Source organism: Lupinus angustifolius, chromosome LG10 (genome assembly GCF_001865875.1).
Source record: "Lupinus angustifolius cultivar Tanjil chromosome LG10, LupAngTanjil_v1.0, whole genome shotgun sequence".
NCBI lineage: Eukaryota > Viridiplantae > Streptophyta > Magnoliopsida > Fabales > Fabaceae > Lupinus > Lupinus angustifolius.
This window is the reverse complement of record NC_032018.1, coordinates 11,008,233-11,030,465: the sequence shown is the minus strand read 5'-3', so window position 1 is coordinate 11,030,465 and position 22,233 is coordinate 11,008,233. Positions and strand designations below refer to the sequence as shown.

General features: G+C 34.2%; 1 protein-coding gene and 1 long non-coding RNA gene across 2 annotated transcripts; both read left to right on the top strand.

The window, feature by feature from the left end:
- On the top strand, positions 2,295-22,175 carry LOC109358427. Its single transcript, XR_002108964.1, has 4 exons — positions 2,295-2,306; positions 10,818-12,054; positions 16,935-16,940; positions 22,164-22,175. It is a non-coding gene; the product is annotated as an uncharacterized LOC109358427 (long non-coding RNA).
- Positions 3,690-7,552, top strand: LOC109358426 (UBP1-associated protein 2A-like). Its single transcript, XM_019602634.1, has 2 exons — positions 3,690-5,284; positions 7,162-7,552. Exon 1 carries the CDS (start codon positions 3,777-3,779, stop codon positions 5,265-5,267), a length of 1,491 nt encoding a protein of 496 aa, XP_019458179.1. The 5' UTR covers positions 3,690-3,776; the 3' UTR covers positions 5,268-5,284; positions 7,162-7,552.

Sequence of the window (22,233 nt, the reverse complement as noted above, 5' to 3'; positions counted from 1 at the left end):
ATAAAGTATCAAAAAATCTCTTTCTCTAAGTCTCCAAATGCTCTTTTTATATTTTTGAGTTGGGGCTCCTGCGATCAGCGTAGCAACGATGCGCTGAGCATACCTTCATTCAGTTTAGACTCTTCGCATGTCTTCATCCACGCTTGACATGGCTTCCGAAGCTCAGCGCCACTGTGTTGAGATCAGCTCTTGCATTGAGTGTAATGGAGCTGGTTTGTGGCCTTTTCATACTTAGCCCAGTTTGGCCCATTCTCAGACTAATCCATCATTTTTCAACCTGAAACACATAGAGAGACTTGGAAAATAGGATTAACACAATTTATTATCAAAATTTCAACATCATATAAACTAAATATTTAGAATCACAAAGTGTTAAATTAACCATATGGATTAAGATAATTTTGACACTTAACAACTATCCAATACGGACTTGTCAGTCTTGGTGGTTATAAATCGACGATGAACCAATTTTGGGAATATAGTTAGTAATGGGAAATGCCTTTAGGTGACCAGGACTATATAGATCATATGTATGGTAACTGCTGTTGACTTAGAAAGTGTCTTTGCTTCGTCCAAGAGTTATATCATTGCCAAATAAAATACGAGAATAATGTATCCTTATATAAGGAGATAACTTATCTCCTCTAGCCAGTAAAAATGTGACATGTGTGCTATTTTATTTATTTTTTAAAATATTTTTATTGAAAATGATGAAATATGACACATGTCATGATTTCACTGGCAGGATGAGATAACTTATCTCCTTATACAAGGAGATACTCCATTCCCATAAAATACATAAAAAGAAAGAAAACACATTATGATGGACCCATTTTCCATACCAATGCTCCTAGTTGAGCACAAGTATAAACAAACCATAATTATGATTGGAAGCACAGAGAAGCAAAACTATATTATGTTTTGATGAAGACAATCTATTCATGATAAATGACACAAGGACAACAACAAACTTTAGAGTGACATGATTTACTTATTGTCCTTTTCTTTTATAAATAAGTCTAAAATGATTGGAAGCCTATCTTTTGGCCTACAAAATATGTCATTTTATGTGTCATGAGTTGTGTTTGATCAATAAAATTCTTAATTAATAAAATTTTAACTTAAATATATTTTTTCAACCAATCAAAGTGAGTATTATATGGAGTGACACACTTTATGTAATAACAACTGTGTTCCCAAAATAATTGGGGTAGAGCTATAGGTTAAATAAATCTCATATTCATATCATGCATGATCAATTTCTTTGGGTAGCAAATGTTTTAGAATGAAATACATAAATTTTATTGAGTTTTTTTCTTTGAGTAATCAACTAAATATCCAATTAAGGATGACATTCAATTATAACATTTAATTATTTGCTTGTGTTGTTAGGGAAATATTTTTATATCAAGGTAGTCAATTAATAAATGTCTTGATTGACGACGTAAGTTCAACATATAATTGATTAAACAATAATGTTAATTAATTTATCGGTGTAGAATAAGATAAAATAATTATTTTTAAAAAGTTGTTTGATTCACACAAGATCGAATATAATATATTAAAATTCTAAATTAATATCAACAATTTTGAAGGAAAAAAAATAGAAACTCAATTTAGAGAAAAGCCTAATTTTCGAAAATCACACAAAATATTTGATTTGAGACTTGAAAGTGAAATTGTATTCTTCAATTTTAGTTGTAACTTGCACAAGTCTAGGTGTTTTTTTCATCACAACAAGAAGGTTACTTGTAAAAGATGTTGGGTTTATTCAAGTGTGAAGTCTCACATTGGATATGCGGGAAGGAGTGAAAGAGTTTATAAGAAGGAAAGACCCATGGAACTAATGCCTTAAAGTTTTGGTTCAAGACGTGGTGTCTCACTTGTGACTCTTCACTCTTCCCATACCCATGTAACAATGGAACTCCCCAGTGGTTGAAGGCTTCCCGGTTGGAGGCTCCCCGGTCGCAGTCTGGTCCAACAAGTGGTATCAGAGCCGATGGTTCGGCTGAGACATGGTGAACTCAAGGGGGACCGGAAAGTGTGTGGTACCCACACTTTAGGGGGAGATTGTTGGGTTTATTCAAGTGTGAAGTCTCACATTGGATATGCGGGAAGAAGTGAAATAATTTATTAAATATTGGCTTGTAGCCAATGAGAAGAAGAGGTTGTGGGGAAGCATCTTTGTTTTTTGCCATACAATCCTCAAGGCTTTGGCTATAAATAGGAATGCTTCAAGCCATTGTAAGACACACCAATATTCTAGCCTTAGTGCATATTCTCTCTTCTTCTCTTGTTCTAATATTGTGAGGAATATTTTAGTGTTTAAGATATAAGTGAGTGAGAGTGATATTGGGTGTACTTGGGTTTTGGGAAGTGGGTGAAACACTTGAGTGAACTTGTAATTCTCTTTTATCATAGTGATAATATCATTGTTGCTCTTCAACCGTGGGCGTAGGCAAATTGCTGAACCACGTTAATTTCTCAGTGTCATTTTTTCTATTTAAATTTCTCTATGTGTCTTCCGCTTCAACAAAAGAGAGTGGAGAATCTCCATCCCAAAAGAGATGAGAGCTTTATAAGAGTTTTGTAGGCTTGCCTTATTATAGGGTATCAATAAATCTATAGGTCAACTAGCAAGATTTGGAATACTGAAAGCATGTTTGTAAGGAAAAGTTGAAGAGGCTGTTTGTAGGTTGAATTTTAGATATAAAGAAGAGAAATGGAAGACTTAAGAGTCTTGAAATATACTTATAAGATAACTCACAAGCCTCATATTTATTTTCATCTTCTTCCAAAATCCAACTCGCAATTAGACCCTAAAGGAAATTGAAAGTGAATTTTTCCTACACTTTTTATATTTTGGGCAAGGAAGGTTAGAATATGAAGGTTGAATTGAAAGTGAATTTTTCCTTATATTATGGAGGAAAAATAAAAGTTATAGAAAAATCCAACTTGCCTTTCTGTTTTTAGATTCTATTCTCACATGCCACCCATATGTTAGTATTGATGTAACAGTGAGCCAATAAATTAGTATTTAACATATAAAAGTTATTATTGTGGATAAAAGTGATGTAATTCTATTTTTGGATGTATGAAAAACTATTTATTTAATTTTTTTTTTCCTTTCCTTCAATTTATTTTTGAATTCTCAAACAAGTTTTTTTCTATTATCTTATTCCCTTTCGTTTCCATGATTATCGGCCATAAAAACTTGGCATATAAAAATGTTTTATTTTATTAGACACTTAAAATTTAAAAATTTGAAATAGTTTTTCTAATCTCCTAATTAGAGTTAGGATTATCTTCAATAGTGAAGATACAAAATTGCAAATATATAAAAAATAATATAAAAATAGAAGATGTGACATTTTTATCATTTAAGTATAATAATATGATATTTTTATCCTTCAATATAATTACAAAAACAACAATTGCCTTTGTTATACTAAAGATGATTCTTTTTAAAATTTTAGTTTGAGTACATTAACCTAGTACATGAGATAATTTAAAAGTGAGAGTATTCATGTGAATACAATCATCTCAAAGATAAAACAAAAGCATATTTTGAATCCTTATATTGATTTTGTACGAGAAATATATTTTTATTTGAAAACAAAATATTTTTATTGATTGTATTCTCTAAAATAATGAAAATCTAAAAAACCATCATATAAATAAAAAAATATCCGGTTCCAGACACGAGTGACTGCGATCCCAATCAAATTCTGAAACACTGAAACCCTAAAAGTTTCTTCCACTTCCAACCATTCCCCATGGCTCGGAAGCGAAAACTCGCACCCAAATCCACCCAATCATTCGAACCCCCACTCAAGCAACAACAACAACACCAACCACTAGTAGAACCCGAAGAAGAAGAAGAAGAATATGAGGAAGTTGAAGAAGAAGTTGAAGTTGAAGTAGAAGAGGAAGAAGAAGAAGAAGAAGATCCACAAGAAGAAGAAGATGAAGAAGATGAAGAAGAAGAAGAAGAAGAAGATCAAGAACAAGAACAACAACATGAACCTGATGATGATCCTATCGAGAAGCTTCTAGAACCATTAACGAAGGATCAGATTCTTACTCTACTTTCCGAAGCGGCGATTAAGCACCGCGATGTAGCTGATCGGATCCGCAGGATGGCTGATGCTGATGCGGCGCACAGGAAAATCTTCGTGCATGGTCTCGGATGGGATTCCACCGCCGAAACGTTAATCAGCACGTTCCGTCAGTATGGCGAGATTGAAGATTGCAAGGCGGTTTCCGATAAGGTTACTGGGAAATCTAAGGGGTATGGGTTTATTTTGTTTAAGACGCGCCGTGCAGCGCGTGAGGCGCTGAAGCAGCCGCAGAAGAAGATTGGTAATCGGATGACTGCTTGCCAGCTGGCGTCAATTGGGCCAGCTCAGCAGCAGACTGTTGCGGCTTCTGTTGCTGCTCCGTTGGTGGTGCCACAGACGGTTTCCGCTCCTGTGGGTTCGGAGTACACGCAGAGGAAGATCTATGTGAGTAATGTTGGGGCAGAATTGGACCCGAAGAGGCTGCGTGTGTTTTTTTCGAAGTATGGTGAGATTGAGGAAGGGCCATTGGGGCTTGATAAGGTCACTGGAAAACCGAAAGGGTTTTGCTTATTCGTGTATAAGAGTGCGGAGAGTGCGAAAGGTGCATTGTTGGAGCCGCATAAGGATTTTGAGGGGCATATTTTGCATTGTCAGAGAGCGATTGATGGCCCTAAGCCAGGGAGGTTGCAACAACCACCACAAGGGAATACTCGGGGGGTGCAATTTCAGAGGAGTGAGAATGCTGGGTTTATTGCTGGTGTTGGGGTTGGTGGTGTTGGTAGCAGTGCAGCTGCCGCTACACCGGGTCACTTGATGGCTCCAGCGGGGCCAGGGATCGGGTTTAATCAGGGAACAGTTGCGGCTGCGCAGGCACTGAATCCGGCTCTTGGACAGGCACTGAATCCGGCTCTTGGACAGGCACTGGCCTCTTTGCTTGCATCACAGGGTGCTACATTAGGGCTGACTAATTTGTTGGGGAGTCTAGGACCGAATGCGGTGGTTAATCCTGCTGTTCCGGCTGTGGGGCATGGGGTGCAGGCTGGTTACACTGCCCAGCCGAGTATAACCCAGGGTGTTATTGGAGGATATGGGAATCAGATTGCATATCCGACGAACCAGCATCAAATAGGGCAGGGTGGTTCTGGAAGAGGGCAACCTGGTGTTGGGCAATATGGGGGTATTGCCCATTACATGGGGCAGCAGTAGGAGTGGCCGATATGCCGGTATGGTGTATTCATTTTTGTCATATAATTTTATTCTTTTACTATTTAGTTTGCTTTTCTAAGGGTGAGCCTCAATGCAATGGTAAGGTTATTGCTTAGAGGTCACGAGTTCAAATACTGGAAACAACAAGGTATGACCGCTTACATCTCCCAGCCCTAAATCCCACTGGGCAGGAGCCTCCTGCACCAGGCCACCCATTTACTCTTTAGTTTGCTTTTCTATCCTTTGAGTGCTATATAAATGTGTGTGCTATATATATATGTGTTTGTGTTTCTTTTACTTGTGATGAGAAAGAAGGAATGTTTTGGAGAAAGTAAAGTAAGGTAGTTTTTCTTGTTTCATTTGAGTGATTTTAGTACTTAGTGTGTCAAATAAGAACATGGAGTCAGATTATTTACTTGCTTTTGCTTTTCCCCCTGCTAAGTAACACTTTCTTTGCCTGCACTTGTTGTGCTCTAGAATATATATTGGTGTGTCGGGAACATAATGTTTTATTGTGTTTTCATATTTGTTGATTGGAGTTTAGTTGTTTGTACCAGTGTCACCAGAGAGAGAGAGAGAGAGAACCAAACACTTATGTTAGACTGTCAAGATGGAAATATTATTAGTTATGACTTATGACTTCGGAATTTGGGTGATCAATGAGAGTGTAAATGTGGGCTACTCAGAAATGTGATGCAATGTTATATAATAATGTAGTTATTTTAGAAAGCAACATAGGCAAATGTGTGTGCATTCATACTTGGATAGAGATTTCTATATAAGTTCTAACTCATCAGCAGTATCTGCTCCCTCATCAAGCTGTTATGGGCTTGTTAATATGTTTTGTATGTTAAATTCCTATTTTTTGTTTTGTTTATATATGCCTGCTGCCTGGCTTTTACACCCTAAGCCTGAAGTCAAACCTAGCCTAACTAGTTACTGTTTTCTGCATATGGCACTTTTTATTTCCCATTGGATTGGAGTGAACCATTTTATGATTAAGCATTCATGTTGCTTAGTATATCTCGTGATTGTTATGCAGGACAGTTACATTCTACATTACAAATTGCATGATATATTTTTTGATTGTTTTTTCTTTATAGTATGTAAGTTTGTTACTTTTTTATTTTAAATCAAATATCAAAAGAAGACCTAGCTAAAATATATATCAAAAGAAGAGACACACGAATAGATAGATTATATATAAGAAATATGTTTTTTTGTTATAACTTAATTATGAATTTTGAATTTGATTATAACAACAAAGTGCAGGCAAATTTTTAGGCATGTTTAGGATATTTGTTTGCAATTGAGGCAGGTGATAGTCTTAACTTATGAGAGATTGACAAAAACTAATTAGTTTAGTCCCTTGTATATGGAATTATGGGCTGCTGCATAGGAGGCTCGTGCCTAATCTTCTTGGAGTTGCTGTTGTTAATTTCGTGAGAAATATAAGGGATTTGGGTTATTTACACTTAGAATTCTGAAAGCAAGTGAAACAAGGAATGTTGCAAGGCTATATCATATGCATTGAGGAGCGCATCAAGTTTCACTCATTTGTTAACCTCAGCCTTTTTTAAAATGCTTTTATTTTGAGCTAATTTTTTGACAAATTATCATTCTTGGTTTCTTCTCACTTGAGCACAGTATTTACTTCACCCTATATTTAGTTGGTCAGGGTTGTCTAATTTTTAAAATATAGTTTTTTATTTTATAAAGTAGCTTTTATAAAACAATAATTTATGTTCTTAGCATGTTAAAATATGAAACTATTTTAAGCTCGGCATTTTACTTTTAGTAACAACCAATTTATCTAAAACTAGGTTTTTGAACCCTTTCTTTCCGTATTTCTCGCTTTGAAGTTGCTTTTCATGCTATTTTATTGATTTTGCAGATTCCACATAAGTGCACCAGTCTTTTATTACCGGCCTGTTGATTCTTCTGAAGTTTAAGGAGCTGATGCAATTGCCGTATTTATAATGAAATGTTTCTTACTACAATGATCAGAATATTTTAATTAAGAAATGGGGTTATATTTTCGCTACTAACTTTTCCTCTTTGCTTTCATTTCAAAATATTGTAGTATTTTGACTTTTATAAGTCTTATGGAACTATTTTAGTACTCTGAATTTTAGTTTTATCTGTACTATGATGAGCCTAAGATGCTCTGCTTATTGTGTTTTGAAATTTGTTTGTGTCGACCACTGTGCTTGAACTTGATATTTCAAGAACTGTTCCATAGTGTTTTATATGGGCTATTGGATACCGGAGACTGTTTTCCCTCAGTTTTATTTCTCATGTACTTCATATTTCCTTTATTCTAGAGCATAGAATCATTGAAATGAAATTTGCATGATATGCTTATTACTATTTGACATGTTATCACTTGAAAAAATTGGTTTGAGACCAATATGTCAAGTTTTTCTTTCCTTTCTTGTACTTGTGTTAAAAAGTATACCTACATATTTTTATACAGTTATCTTGCATGTTTGACAGCTACCCTTTTATAAACATGCACCAATAGTGGAATCAGTCTAAATAAAAAACCAAAGAAACAAATGCTTTCCATATAAAATTAGACTTCATCCTGTTTTCTAAATTTCCACATTTTGAGAAATCCTTTTAGACGTTGTAGTTGCTTGTATGAATGTGGTGCAACTACAACCACACAACAATGTAAAAGCTAAAAATATGGCAGACAACCTTTCTTCTTCTCCTCATTTTCCATTTTCATCATGAATTTCCGCTTACTTTTGTCATAGTCATGCTTATTTAAAAATGACTTTTGTGATATGTTGCAAGTGCTATTTTCTTGATCATATTTTCTGCTTACAACCATAATTTTATGCTGTATTTTTTCTGTTGTCGATTAAGTTCCTCTTCTCCTTCCACCCTATCTTATCTTTTCTGAAAGGACTCCATTGATTAGAAACAAAATCTTTACCCTTAAATGGATGCTGGTGCAGTTTTAAAGCTGTTAAGCTTGTACTTTGCTGCTCCCCCTTGTCAAAGGGAGCATCTAAATTTTTATGAGAAAATTATATTGTACTTTTATATAATTTCAATCTTGTTCTCATTTTCTATCTCTAACCAAGCTCCTCTCACAACCTACACCACCTCCAATGTGGCACCACTCTACCCATCGATGTCAGCACCTGCCACCGCCATCTCCACCAGTGTTTGTGATGGATCAATTCCCACAGCCACTCAGTGCTGCCACAGATCCTTCATCTTCTAACACCAATGTCCTCTGCAAGAAGAGGAGGGCCACTGTCGTCGACAACTGTAGATCAAGCCATGGCAGAACCGTCACAACTCATGAGTTCTCTGCTCCATGGTTGACTCTGAAAATCCATTAAACTGGAGCTCCACATAATCTAAAGCCTGAACCCATCAAATAATCTATTCTTTCTACGTCGTTTTGATGCAGTAGTGGTGGGGTTGGATCTGCAGAATTGCGGAGTGTAGACTGCAATGGTTGTGTGGTTGGTGGGGCTGGATCTGCACCTGGTTGTGTGGGTCTCGCACGGTGCGCTGCATTGTGGAGAGGCCAGATTTGGTCGCTATTTGAAGTTCTAGGAAGTGAAGTGCCGCTTGTTTGGCGGTGGTGGATGGAGGTGATGGCGACTGTCTCCAGTTGTTGGAGAAGATGGTGGGCAGGTTGGGGTTGGCTGATAATAAAGGTTCAGTTGTCATTTCCCCTCATTTTCATCTTTCAATCTCGATCATTAATGAACACTCTCATTTTTTAGAGACAGAGAGAGGCTGAGAAAAATTATACATGAAACTATTAGGAAAAAATTTAGAGATCAATGCTTTGTCAATGGATATAATATATGATAAAACATTATGACATCGTTTGATCCATGTGGTTGATTCCACCTCGTGGAACTAAGGTTTGATTGTTGTTGAATCTCAACTATTAAATTTTCTAATTAATAAATCAATGGTGACTAGAATATGGAGCATGTAATTACAAAACTCAGAGGATACTGTAAAAAATAACCCTAGGGTAAAATGTTTTGAAGGCAACACTGTTTTCATGACTTTTGCATGGATTGCATCCTTTCCAAACTTGCACCTTGTTGCGTTTATGTTACATCAAACCAAATGTTTACAAGTTAACATGTTTTTTTTTGTGTAGAAAGCTCTAGAGAAGAAAGATATTTGAATTGTCTACATTTGAGTAATTATTAATTAAGGATATGTATGGTTGGGTCAAAACCAGTGTGAGAATATGAAGTCTTAAAAGATTTTCCTATTGTCATAGGACTACACCAAGGGTCAATATTGAGCCCTTAATTTCTTACGTTGGTATTGGATGTGCTCACTGAGCATATTCAAGAATTAGTGCCACAATGCATATTTTTTGCGGGTAATATTATCTTAGTGAGAGACTCGAGGAATTAAATGACAAGTTAGAAATGTGGAGACAAACTTTAGAAGCACATTCCTTTTGTATAAGTCAGAGTCAGGTGAAGTATATGGAGTGTAAATTTAGCAAGATATGAACTAACCCTAATGTAGATGGTACATGTTGAGGATCTTATTATATTATAAATTACTAGGTTTAAGTATTTTGGGTCAATCATACAAGACGATAAAGAAATTGACGGAGATATAAACCATATGGTTCAAGCGAGTTGGGTGAAATAGTGGAATATTTCAGGTGTCATGTGATAAAAGTGCACCTTTCAAGCTTAAGAGGATGTTTTATAGCAAAACTATAAGACTTGTAATGTTATATAAGACTAAATATTGAGCGGTAAAATGTCAACATGATAATAAACTTTATCTAGACAATATTATTAGAAATGAATGCTGGTTTATATGAGATAAGAATGTTGTGTTGGATGAGTAGACACACTAGACAATATTATTAGAAATGAATGCATCAGGGAGAAAGTTGAAGTAACTCCTATTGTAGAAAAAATAATATAATCTTGTTTTTGCTGGTTTAGACATGTGTGGAGAAGACTAGAAGAAACCCTAATAAGGAGAGTAGATCAAATAGAGATTAGTCCAAGTCCTTGAGGAAGAGGGAGGCAAAGACTAACCATGGGCCAAACAATTAGGAAGATTCATAGATATATGTTTTGTCAATGAACATGATTTATGATAGAGTATTATGACATTGTAACCTTGCAGCCGAGCCCGGCTAGTACGATTGAGGCTTGATTGTTGTTGTTGTTTAGAACCTTCTTAAGTAATAGACAAAGTTGGCTCTGTATGTGGTAATGGGTCTTGGTAGCTGATTCGGATCAAATAAATAGGTTGCTTTCAAGGACGGGAAAGTAAGTTGCAGTTTATTTTTTCTATTTTGTCTTCATAGTTTTTAGTTTAAAAGTCAGTGTGTTGTCATACTTAGTGGTCATTAAGTACTAAGTAGGCTCAGACTCCTCAATGATAGCTTTCTTTGGTATATAACCATCACTTCCCCTATCCCACCCCTTCGTCGTTTTTTCCTTCCCTCCAAAATAAAAAGAATTGATTAATTATGCATGCTTGCTTTGTGTAGATTGATAGTAGAAAATATAAGCTCTAGCAGAGTGTTCTTAATTCGATTACTCGAGATAAACTTGATTTACCTTCTGTCCCAAGAAATTTTAATTCCAATTCATCACGGGACATTCATAGGCTGAGGTAAAAGTCCCTTGTATGAACTGATTTTTTTTATTGGTCCTTGTATGAACTGCTTATGGGTGTCTTTTAATTGGATCCCTGACTAATTCTTACTCTGTAATTTGTTCATCTTGTGGTACTGCATAGTTGTCGTTGAAAATATATTGTACTAATGTTTCTATTTTTCTGGAGGGAAAAGCCTTGGTGTAATACATTGTTTTCTATGACCTAGAGGTTGTTCTTTTGCTTGTGGGTAAGATTGTGTCCCGTATACGATTTGGTGAAAGCTTTATGCAGCTGGTCGCCCTTTGTGTACACAGATATATATTTTTCTTTTTATCCTGTCTAACATTTCTTACTATGGCTCTCAATATGTTAAACCCAATCCAGTTTCTGATGAGTCCATAGAATCTTGCTTCACATTTCCCACTAGTCGTGTATTTTTGTATGTTGCAATAGGCATTCTTGCTTTTTAACTACCTTTGCCTTTGCTGTTTCAAGGTGAATGTTTTTTTGGTACTACCAAGAGTATCTCCTCACCTTTTTGGTTAAGGAATTAATCCCTTTCAAGGTGAATGCTTGCCTTATTTTTTCCTTCACATTATCGTTCAAAACTTGTGATGTAAAGTGAATGCAAAATTTATTATGGACCTTTGGAAGATTGCATGGATAACATGCTTTGAAAGATTTGACTCATTGCAATCCTATACTGAGAGACTGGGTTGGTGGATGGGACGACGAATTGGGGCTCGGCTCAAGGACTTTCAGCTTGGCAGTTTTCTTAGTGTCAATGTATAGTATCCTTGCGGCATTAACATGATGGTGTTTAACCCTTCATATCACAGTCTCCATGATGTTGCAACAACTGTAGTATATGATTATAGTTGCACCATAGTTACTGTAATTCTATAGTATTACTAAATTATACTTCAAATGTCACGTGTATCAGTTTTTTTGGTTGATTAAAAAAAATCTGTGTCTGTGTTTGAAGCCCTTGATGTGCTTTGTTGGAGCGTGAATTACATGATACAATTACCTGTGTCGATTTCAGAAGACTATTGCTTACAGTAAGGGGGTTGAGATTGAAGAGGCTCTAATTGCCCAATTCTCCACTAGTTCACAAGTGTTTTGGCCAACTTCACCAACCAAGTGTAGGAGGTAGTTTGTTTGTAGGAACCTATTTAGAGTCTGTTTGCTAGTTGAGTTTTGGCTCCCAAACCTTCTCTTTCCATTTATACTCTTCCAAAATTCAACTCGCAAACAGACGTGTAGTAAATTATTCGTTGGTCTATACAGGTCCTCTTTCTATTACGGCATCTAATTTTGTTGCAACAAGTACAGGAGAGTTTTTTGCTACTGTCTAGTTATTTGTTATCGTATTAATTAAAAAAAATACTGTAGGTGGTATAGTAGTGATTCACTAATTAATTAAATCACATTGATCAATTTACATATATATTATAGTAATATATATATTAAAAAGTATTAGAGAATGTGATAAATATTTTTATTTATACTGTTTCTTAAAACATGTGTGACTTAGTGTTAGATCATGTTTAGAAGTATAAACAAAAGTAGGGATTGCGTTTCATCTTTCATAACAACATTTTGGTAAAAGTTACAACATTTTGATAAAAATATAATCTTAAATGAAAATTGACTATTGTGACTAGTACGTTTTAAATGAAAACATATCCATATAACTAGTTTTGACAGATTTTCAGTGATATCATTGCAAGATTAATAGAATTGATGTACCGTACTTATATAAAAACTGATTATACAGTTTCATAACCATGCTTGTGAGACATTTACTTAAAATTGCATATAAGATGTCAAACTTATTAAATGACATGGATAACTATTCAGTCGGTGTTATATAACTTTGGTGTATAAATTGTATGTTTAAAACTGTGTATTGGGATGGTTAGTCGTTAATGAGAGATGAATAATGATAAGTTTGGTACAAATTTTCTTACACACAAATGAAGAAAACATGTGCTGTAAGCTGATATTTTCTTATATATTAATGACTAATTTAGTTATTTTCTTGTGGATAAGAAAAATTATAAGTTGATTTTACAGTAGGTTCTACTTAGTAAAGAAAGCCATGGTGTGAGTGTGACTGCACTTGCTACTTAGTATTTAACAATACTTGGAAACTTAAAAATATAATTGAAAAGCAATAACGTTAAGAGTCCAAAATTAGCATAAACATTTGAAAAGGATCAAAACTGAAAAGTATGATATTTTATGGGACAAAAGCATATTTTCCAGAGAAACTTTTCATAGGAATTGGTATTTCTAATTTTCTAGTATATGCCGCCAGCTTACACTCGTGGTCTTGGACATCTATTTCTGACACAAGAGTGGCTATAAAGTGTCCTAAATATATTATTTAATAATATAAAAATAATATTGAAAAAAATAAGCTTAACACTTTTACGTAAAGTATTAAGTATTATTTTTCAATATAAGATATCTCTTTTCAGTTTTAATAATGTAACGGTTATACATATGTGGCATAGTACTGTGAAGCTTTAAAAAGTGGAAAGGATCAGCTTTTAAGTTTTAATTTATGAAAATGCTTTAAAGATAAGAAAGTACGCGATGTTGCCACTTGGTTTCACAGATCAAAGAAACAGATTTAGAGTGAGAAATTTATGATGATGGCATGCTTTTGTGGGTATATATAAATATATGTATATTTATAAAGAGTATATCCACAATGTAAAAATTTATACATAGTCATATGTAATCTGCCATTTATTTATATTACTTTTATTCTAGAGTTAATAATAATTTAAAATAAATGATAAATAATACAATAAGTATAAAAATATCTTACACTATTAGTATATATATATTTTTTCCATATATAAAAATATAGGTTCAAATTGTAGTTGGAAGATGAGTCTGAGATGGAAATAAAAGGAAACAAGAGCACGTGTATTTGGTCGAGGGTGGAACGCGCACGCGGATTGCTATGAGTATATCACACGTGCCTTTGAATGAGTTTGTCTCTTAGTAACCTTGAGGTTGAAAGTATGTAATGTTTATACATCATCCATATAAAAACTTACGAGTAAATACATTTACACTCCTGAGTTTTAGTGAAATTATACAAATCATCTCTCACATTTCTACACACCTATACATACCTCTTATAGTTTTATACTTTCATTATACTGATCACCCCTGCATAAGAAAGAAATAAGTGTAATCTTTTAAACAAAAAATATGATAAATGTAATTAAGTTAAACAAAACATTACATATTGTGTAGACAATTCTAAATAATATACAAATCAATGTATCTTTATTATTTTTTGTTACAAAATGTCAATCATTCTAAAGAAATAATGTTTAAGTCGCTCTTATAATATAGTGTAACGAACCAAAAATAATAAAGAAATATTAACTCATATATTATTTGGACTTGTCTCTACAATATATCATATTTTGTTTAACTTAAAGAAGTGAGGGGTAGTTTGTGTAATTTCACTAAAACTCATGGGTGTCAGTGTAATTTACTCAAAATTTATATATGATTATTACATTGTTTACAATTAATTTGTTTTAATTTTTTTGAAGATCGAATGATAGTTAAATATGAATAATAGATAATGTATTAACAATGTAAAAATTCTTGTGTACGGCTTTTTTCTCTTTTAGTTTTAAGGAAATTATCATCTCATTTTATTGGAAGCTAATTATTTATTTTTAATGAGATAATTATTTCTCATTTATGGAAAATGAGATAATAATATTGAGCATTGAAGTCTATTCATTAAAACCAACCAAAGGTGAAACTCATGTGTGGTGTGATAGTGCAACCAAATCCATCTAAATTTACAACTTCATGTTTACTGTTAATTTGTTAAGACTCCTCGATATGATTGATGGACATAACAATTTCTTCTTCTTTTTTGAAGAGGAGGCATAACATCTTAATCCTTACGTTTAACTTCGATATACCGTTCTTAGAAAATTTAAGAAAATAAATATACATATATCGCTTACATCACTTATAGGCTATAGCAGGGAATGATCCGAAATCAATGGAAGGAGAGGTTCAAGAGAAAAAAATACATATAGTAAATATTTTGTCAAAGGTATCTTAATGTAAAAACACTACATTTTATAAATTAAAATAACTATCTATTTCAGTTCCTTAAGTTTTTCGACGTTATTAAGTTAATATCCAAAAAATTTAAATTATCATTTTAATTCTCAACTTTTGCAACATAGAAACATGTTGGTCCTCCTGCTTTCACTAGTTTATTAACATTAACAAAATTGATCATATGACATGTTAAGTTATTAAATATATTCTTGATTATTGATAAGTGATTACAGGTTTTAGGCTTTTAATTAAATACATTAGCACCTTTTTGGTTACATACGATATGGAGAAAGTGAGTGCACATTTATTAACATAAATGTCACAATACATGCCAAACAGCCCAACATCACAACAAAGTGATCAAACCAAGTTGACTGAGAAAACCACATCAGACATGCACCAACACACACAACCTGACCAAGGAATACACACAAATATGACCGAGAAAACTGCATCAGCCACGCACCAGAGATGCACCAACCTGACCAAGAATCCTGCACCAGTCACGCACTAGAGACACACCAACCTAACCCTGACTGAGAACTCTGCCTCAAACACGCACCAAGGCACAACAGACACATCCAGATGCACCAAACAACGTGCACCAAGGTGCATCAGTCAACCAAGTTGGCGCATCAGATTGCCAACTAGGCCCATACACCCCTATTAATTGAGCTACAAGTTACCTTACATTTCTCACCCATTTTCCATATTTAGAAAGTTAGTTAATTCTGTTTTGAGTTAGTTAGTCTCCATAAACTACTTATATGGCTTATTATTTCATTCAAGAACACATTGCAATTTATCCTTTTTCATTTTTGGCTTATCTTCAATAAAAGTATAGAGGCATTATTCACTCTTGAATCTTCTTTCATTCTCTTCTTCCCCACTTGACAAGGGGAGCCGAATTCTTCTTCCTTCTTCCTTTTCTGTTATGGTATCATAGATCTCTTTAAAGAGAGAGCTCTGCTACATTCAATGAGTGAACCACCATTATCCTCTTATAATCATCACACATAAACCATGACCCAATATATTGATCCTAATGACCATACAACCTCACCATTCTATATACACCCGTCTGAGAGCCCAACAACAACTTTGGTATCTCCCTTGCTCAATGGAAAGAACTACCACTAATAGTGCATATCCATGAAGATGATCTTAATATTTAAACAAAAACTAGGATTTCTTGATGGATCCATTCAGATGCCACCTAAAACAGATCCCATCTACAAGGCTTGGGAGAAAGCCAACAATATGGTCACATCTTGGATAGTAAGGCCAATTTCTCTTTCAATTAGTCAGAGCATCTTATGGATAGACAAAGTGTAAGATATATGGCAAGAACTTAAAGAAAGGTTCTCTCACGACAACCTGTTTCGAATAGCAGAGTTATAGGACTCAGTCACTGCCCTCAAACAAGGTGAGAAGAGTGTGTCAGATTACTTCACTGAACTCAAAACCCTACAGGATGAATTAGACAACTTCAAGCTCTTTCCAAATTGTCCTTGTAACATACTATGCAATTGAAACTCTTTGTGCAATCTCAAAAGATATGGAGAGGAGGATATGATAATCAGATTTTTGAAAGGACTCAATGAGAATAACAACAACACAAGATCTCAAATCATGCTAATTGAGCCTTTGCCCAACATGACTAAGGTTCTATTACTGGTAACTCAACAAGAAGGCCAACTACAGGATTAGCAATCTGAATCAAAAGCAATGGCACTAGGAATCAACTGGAAAATGGGAGGCTTCTCTAGAAGAACACCTACTAATGAGAGATATAACACATACAATTCAGGAAGGACACCATCCAATTCAACAAACTCGAGCAGGGGCAATTATGGATCTAACAACAGAGGGACATGAACAAGATCTTCAAGCACTGCAAATTTTACACTCATTGCAAAGGGACTAGTCACATTGTGGAGACATGTTACAAGATCCATGGATTCCCTGCAAATTTTCCATCAAATAGAGCTAAACAGGCTAATTGTTTCTGTATGACCAACACTGAGCAAGATAGGGGGCATAAAAACAACAACAATGAGACAATTTTTGGTTTAAGCCAAGAACAATTCAAAGGCATTGTTAGCATGCTCCAACAATCTGGGACAATTTCAGCAAGGGATACATCAAATGTCCTCTATGCCAGCACCACTGATCCAACCCTACATAGTGAATGCAGTAAAGGTACCCCTAACCCCATGCGTCAATGTATTAATTGGATTATGGACAGTGGTACCACTGATCATATTGCCTCTTCACTATCTCTATTTACATCTTTCAAAAATGTTAAACTAATAAATGTTAAACTGCCTAATGGTTCTCAACTCATCACACAAATCTTAGGCACTATTCCATTAAACCAAGACTTAATACTAAAAGATGTGTTATATCTACATAGCTTCAATTATAATTTGTTTTCTATACCTAAACTAACCTCACAATCATCTTATATCCTAACTTTTGATGAATTCTTTTTGCAATATCCAGGAAAGACATTCTTTGACGATGATTGGTATAGCTAGCTTATCACATGAGCTTTATATCATGAAGAGTAACATGCACGATTCTAGATAATCCACACATACCCTTAATATTGTTAAAAGTGATTCTCCTATACTATGACACCTTAGACTGGCGCATGCCTCTGAATCTTGTATGTATACTATTAAGAATAGTTTTCCTTACATTGATTTTAATATGAAACACCCCTGTGATACATGTCATTTTGCTAAGAAGAAGAAATTAACTTTTCCTATTAGTGACACACATTCTCTGCAAATCTTTGACTTAATTCATGTGGATATTTGGGGACCAATTGTCATTTTTTTGTTCATAATGATAGATATTTTCTGACTATTGTAGATGACCACTCTAGATATACTTAGATTTTTTGTTTGAAATCTAAGGGAGAAGCTTCCAAAACTTTACAAGACTTCATTATCATGGTGGAGACCCAATTTTCCTTAAAAGTTAAAGCCATAAGGAGTGATAATGGAGGAGAATTCTCCATGCCCAACTTTTATTCAGCAAAAGGCATAAAAAACCAAACCTCTTGCAGATACACCCCTCAGCAAAATAGTATAGTGGAAAGAAAACACCAACACTTGTTGAATGCAGCTAGAATCCTTCTCATTCAAAGCCAAGTTCCTAAACCATATCGACCCTATGATATAAGACATGCATCATACATCATCAACTTACTTCCTACACCTGTCCTGAAAAACCATTCCCCTCATGAAATACTATACAACAAGAAACCTCAATTAAACCACTTAAAGGTTTTTGACTCTTTGTTTCACTAGCATCCTAGCTCACAATAGAAGCAAGCTTGACCCAAGAGCCAACAAATGTGTTTTCTTAGGATACAAAGAAGGAATAAAAGGCTTCATAGTCCTACACCTCAACTCCAGATCCCTAGAAGTGAGCAGAGATGTCATTTTCTATGAACTTCTCTTCCCATACAAAGGCCAATCTAACACAACCAACATCATACACACCCTCTTCCCATTAACCCAACCACTAATCCCCTAATTTATGAAGACATCTTCCAACATCAACCTATTCCCCCTTCCTCTCCCTCCCCTTCACACCATACTCCCTCCAACAACAACCTGGCTGATCCACCAATCCCAACTCCACCTAGAAGAACTACTAGAACTTCCAATTCACCATCCTACTTAAAAGATTACCATTGTGCTCTCCTCAAAAATATTAACTCACCTTCAACCAAATATCCCATCTCCTCATACCTGTCCTACAACAAACTAACTCCGTCATACAAATCACATGCCTTAAACATATCCACTCACATAGAACCCAAAACTTACAAACAAGCCATTCAACAACCTCACTGGAGAGAAGCCATCAACCTCGAATTAACAGGTTTACAAGCCAATGATACTTGGCTCATCACTGACCTACCACAAGACAAAACACCCATAGGCTGCAAATGGGTCTTCAAGATCAAACACAAACCCAATGGAACTATAGATAGACATAAGGCTCGTTTAGTTGCCAAAGGCTTCAACAACAAAAAAAGCATAGATTACTTAGACACCTTCTCATTTGTGATTAAAATTAGCACTGTTGGGTTGCTTTTATCTCTTGCATCTATTTTTAATTGGACTCTTATACAATTGGATGTCAATAATACATTTTTACATGGCGACCTCATAGAGGATATATACATGACACTCCCTCCTAGATTGGTTACTACCCTACAAAACAAGGTATACAAGTTACAAAAGTCCCATTTATGGACTCAAACAAGCAGGAATGCAATGGTTCACAAAACTATCCAACCTCCTCATCAAAGTAGGTTACTCTCAATCATGGAGTGACCATTCTCTCTTCATCAAACATTTTCCAGATAAGTCTATGACTATTTTACTTGTATATGTTGATGATATAATCCTAATTGGCAATAACACTATTGAATTACATTAGGTCAAACAACTTCTTCACAAAACCTTTCAAGTCAAAGATCTAGGATCACTTAGATATTTTCTTAGTTTCAAAATTTCTAGAACTAACAAGGGCATCTCCATAAATCAAAGAAAATATGCCTAGAAATTGTTTCTGATGCATGTCTTTTAGGCGGCAAACCAGCCCCAACTCCAATGATACATGGCACTCATCTATCTTAGGATTCAAGCACACCTTACAAGGATGCTCCTGCCTACAGAAGAATGATTGCTAGATTAATCTACCTCACAAATACCAGGCTAGACATTTCCTTTGTTGTCAACCAACTAGCCCAGTTCATGGCTAAACCAACCACCATGCATCATGCTGCTACCATCAGAGTGATCAAATAAATCAAGGGAACACCTGCTCTAGGACTATTCCACTCAACATCCTTCACCTTACACATTAAAGCCTATAGTGACAATAATTGAGCATCATGCCCTGATACAAGAAGATATGTTTCAGGGTATTGCATCTACTTAGGCAAATCCATGATCTCCTGGAAATCCAAGAAGCAGAAGACAATATCTAGGAGCTCTTGTGAAGCCGAATATAGAGCATTAGCCCTAACCATATGTGAAATCAAATGGATCAACTATATCTTATCAGACCCGAATCATCAGCCATCACAAACACCAATCCCTTATTGTGACAACCAATCTGCCCTACACATTGCCTCCAATCCAGTTTTTCATGAGAGGACCAAACACATCGACCTAGATTGCCACACTATTAGAGAACAACATAGCAGAGGCCTCATCAAATGCCCCAACTTGTGTGTGTGTGCAACCTGACCGAGAATCCTGCATCTTAGTTTCCATAGGTTACTTATATGGCTTATCATTTCATTCAAGAACACATTGCAATTTATCATTTTTCGTTTTTGGCTTATCTTCAATAAAAGTATAGAGACATTATTCACTCTTAAATCTTCTTTTATTCTCTTCTTCCCATTTGACAAGGGGAGCCGAATTCTTCTTGAAGGAAAAGGAAAACAAAAAGAAAATAACACTTGTATATAAAAGTTCTTGTCACAAAAGGATTGGAACACCAAAACAAAAATGTTCTCTTGGAAAAACGAAAGGGAAATAATATGAAAGTGAAATCAACGGACATGTTTTAGTATATATTGTAACAAAGTTGTTCCAAAAATGTCTTCATTGCCATATGATGGCTAATTAATCTATCTGACTAAAAATATAACCGTAGAACATAAGAAATTGGTAAGTGATGCAATGTACATTTTTAGAATGTGAGTATGAGGATATGTATACATATATTTTTAGAATGTAAGTATGGAGATGAACATTTAAGTTTCTTGTGCATAGGTGATATCCCCTTTGGTTAGAGAAATATATAAATTGTTTTAGGGTCATATCAATCATGCCTTAAAGATCTTAGTTAAGGAATTTAAACATATAATAATTACATTAGAAAGTACAAACTTTAGATTATTAGGGTATTGAATGTACATCTTCCCAATAAACATTTCCAGTACACATTAAAAAAACCTATAAAATATTGGCTAACTTTTATTCACTACTCTCAATTCCCATATAAATTTCACTATTTTGACATCTTAGATGAAAATTAGTTACACAAATTTCTTTTACTTTTATGAATTTGAATTATACTTATCAAAATGGGTGGGCTGAGTTAGTCGGCCAAATCCAAAAAATTCATAGAGTCTGAATATTTTATTAGATATTTTTTTATTAAATCCTGATTTTGTAGCTCAATTCGGCAAACTATTTTAAACCAGACTTCATTCAGGCTTATCCAATTAGGCTACCATTTTTTTTCTTTTCCTTTTTTGTGACTTTTGACTTGGTAATAAGCTTTTAGGTGAAGATTATTTTACAACATAATGATGCTATGAATTTATAATATAAAATAAATAATACATTTTGATATTATGTTAAAAAAAAAAAAGTAATGTTTATAACATAAATATTTATAGATTACAATAATATTCTGAAACATCATTATAGTATCTCATATTATGTTTCTTTTCAATTTGAGTCAATACTATTATTATTAAAAACTGAAACAATATGATATTATTCTTAATAATGTCCACAGGTTTATATATTAAATTGAAGTCATAAATTCTAATGTATTGGAAAATAAGAATCCAATATGAGTGAAATATTTAATAAATGAGTTATATTAAAAATCATATAAATGAACTTAATATCATATCTTCACTCAAAATTAAGGTATTAGATTAACATGTTTATTTTAATTGGGCATAACAAGTGTGTTAAAAATATATATATATATATATATATATATATATATATATATATATATATATATATATATATATATATATATATTAAATAGATTAAAAATAATTAAACTTTAAATAATTATTTTTAATGTTATATGAGATGGCTTGCCACGATCCACAGCCTCCTTAAGGTAGGTTTGTGCTACAATTTAATATACAGAAATTATAGTTGGATTTTTTAGCTTGATCTAGTTTAACCTTGACATCTTCTGGCTTACAAGGTGTACCACTTTATGTGTCATATCATGTATGATTGGTTAGAAAAATATTTAATTATTAAACTTTTAACTTAAACATATTTTTTCAACTAAGTACAAAGAGTGATATATGGAGTGGTGCACTTTTTGTGACAGAAAATATGATCCCAAAAGCAAGGAAGCTATCTCTTATTAGTTTTAAAAGTGTTTTTTTTGTATATAGATGAATCAAACTTATAAATTC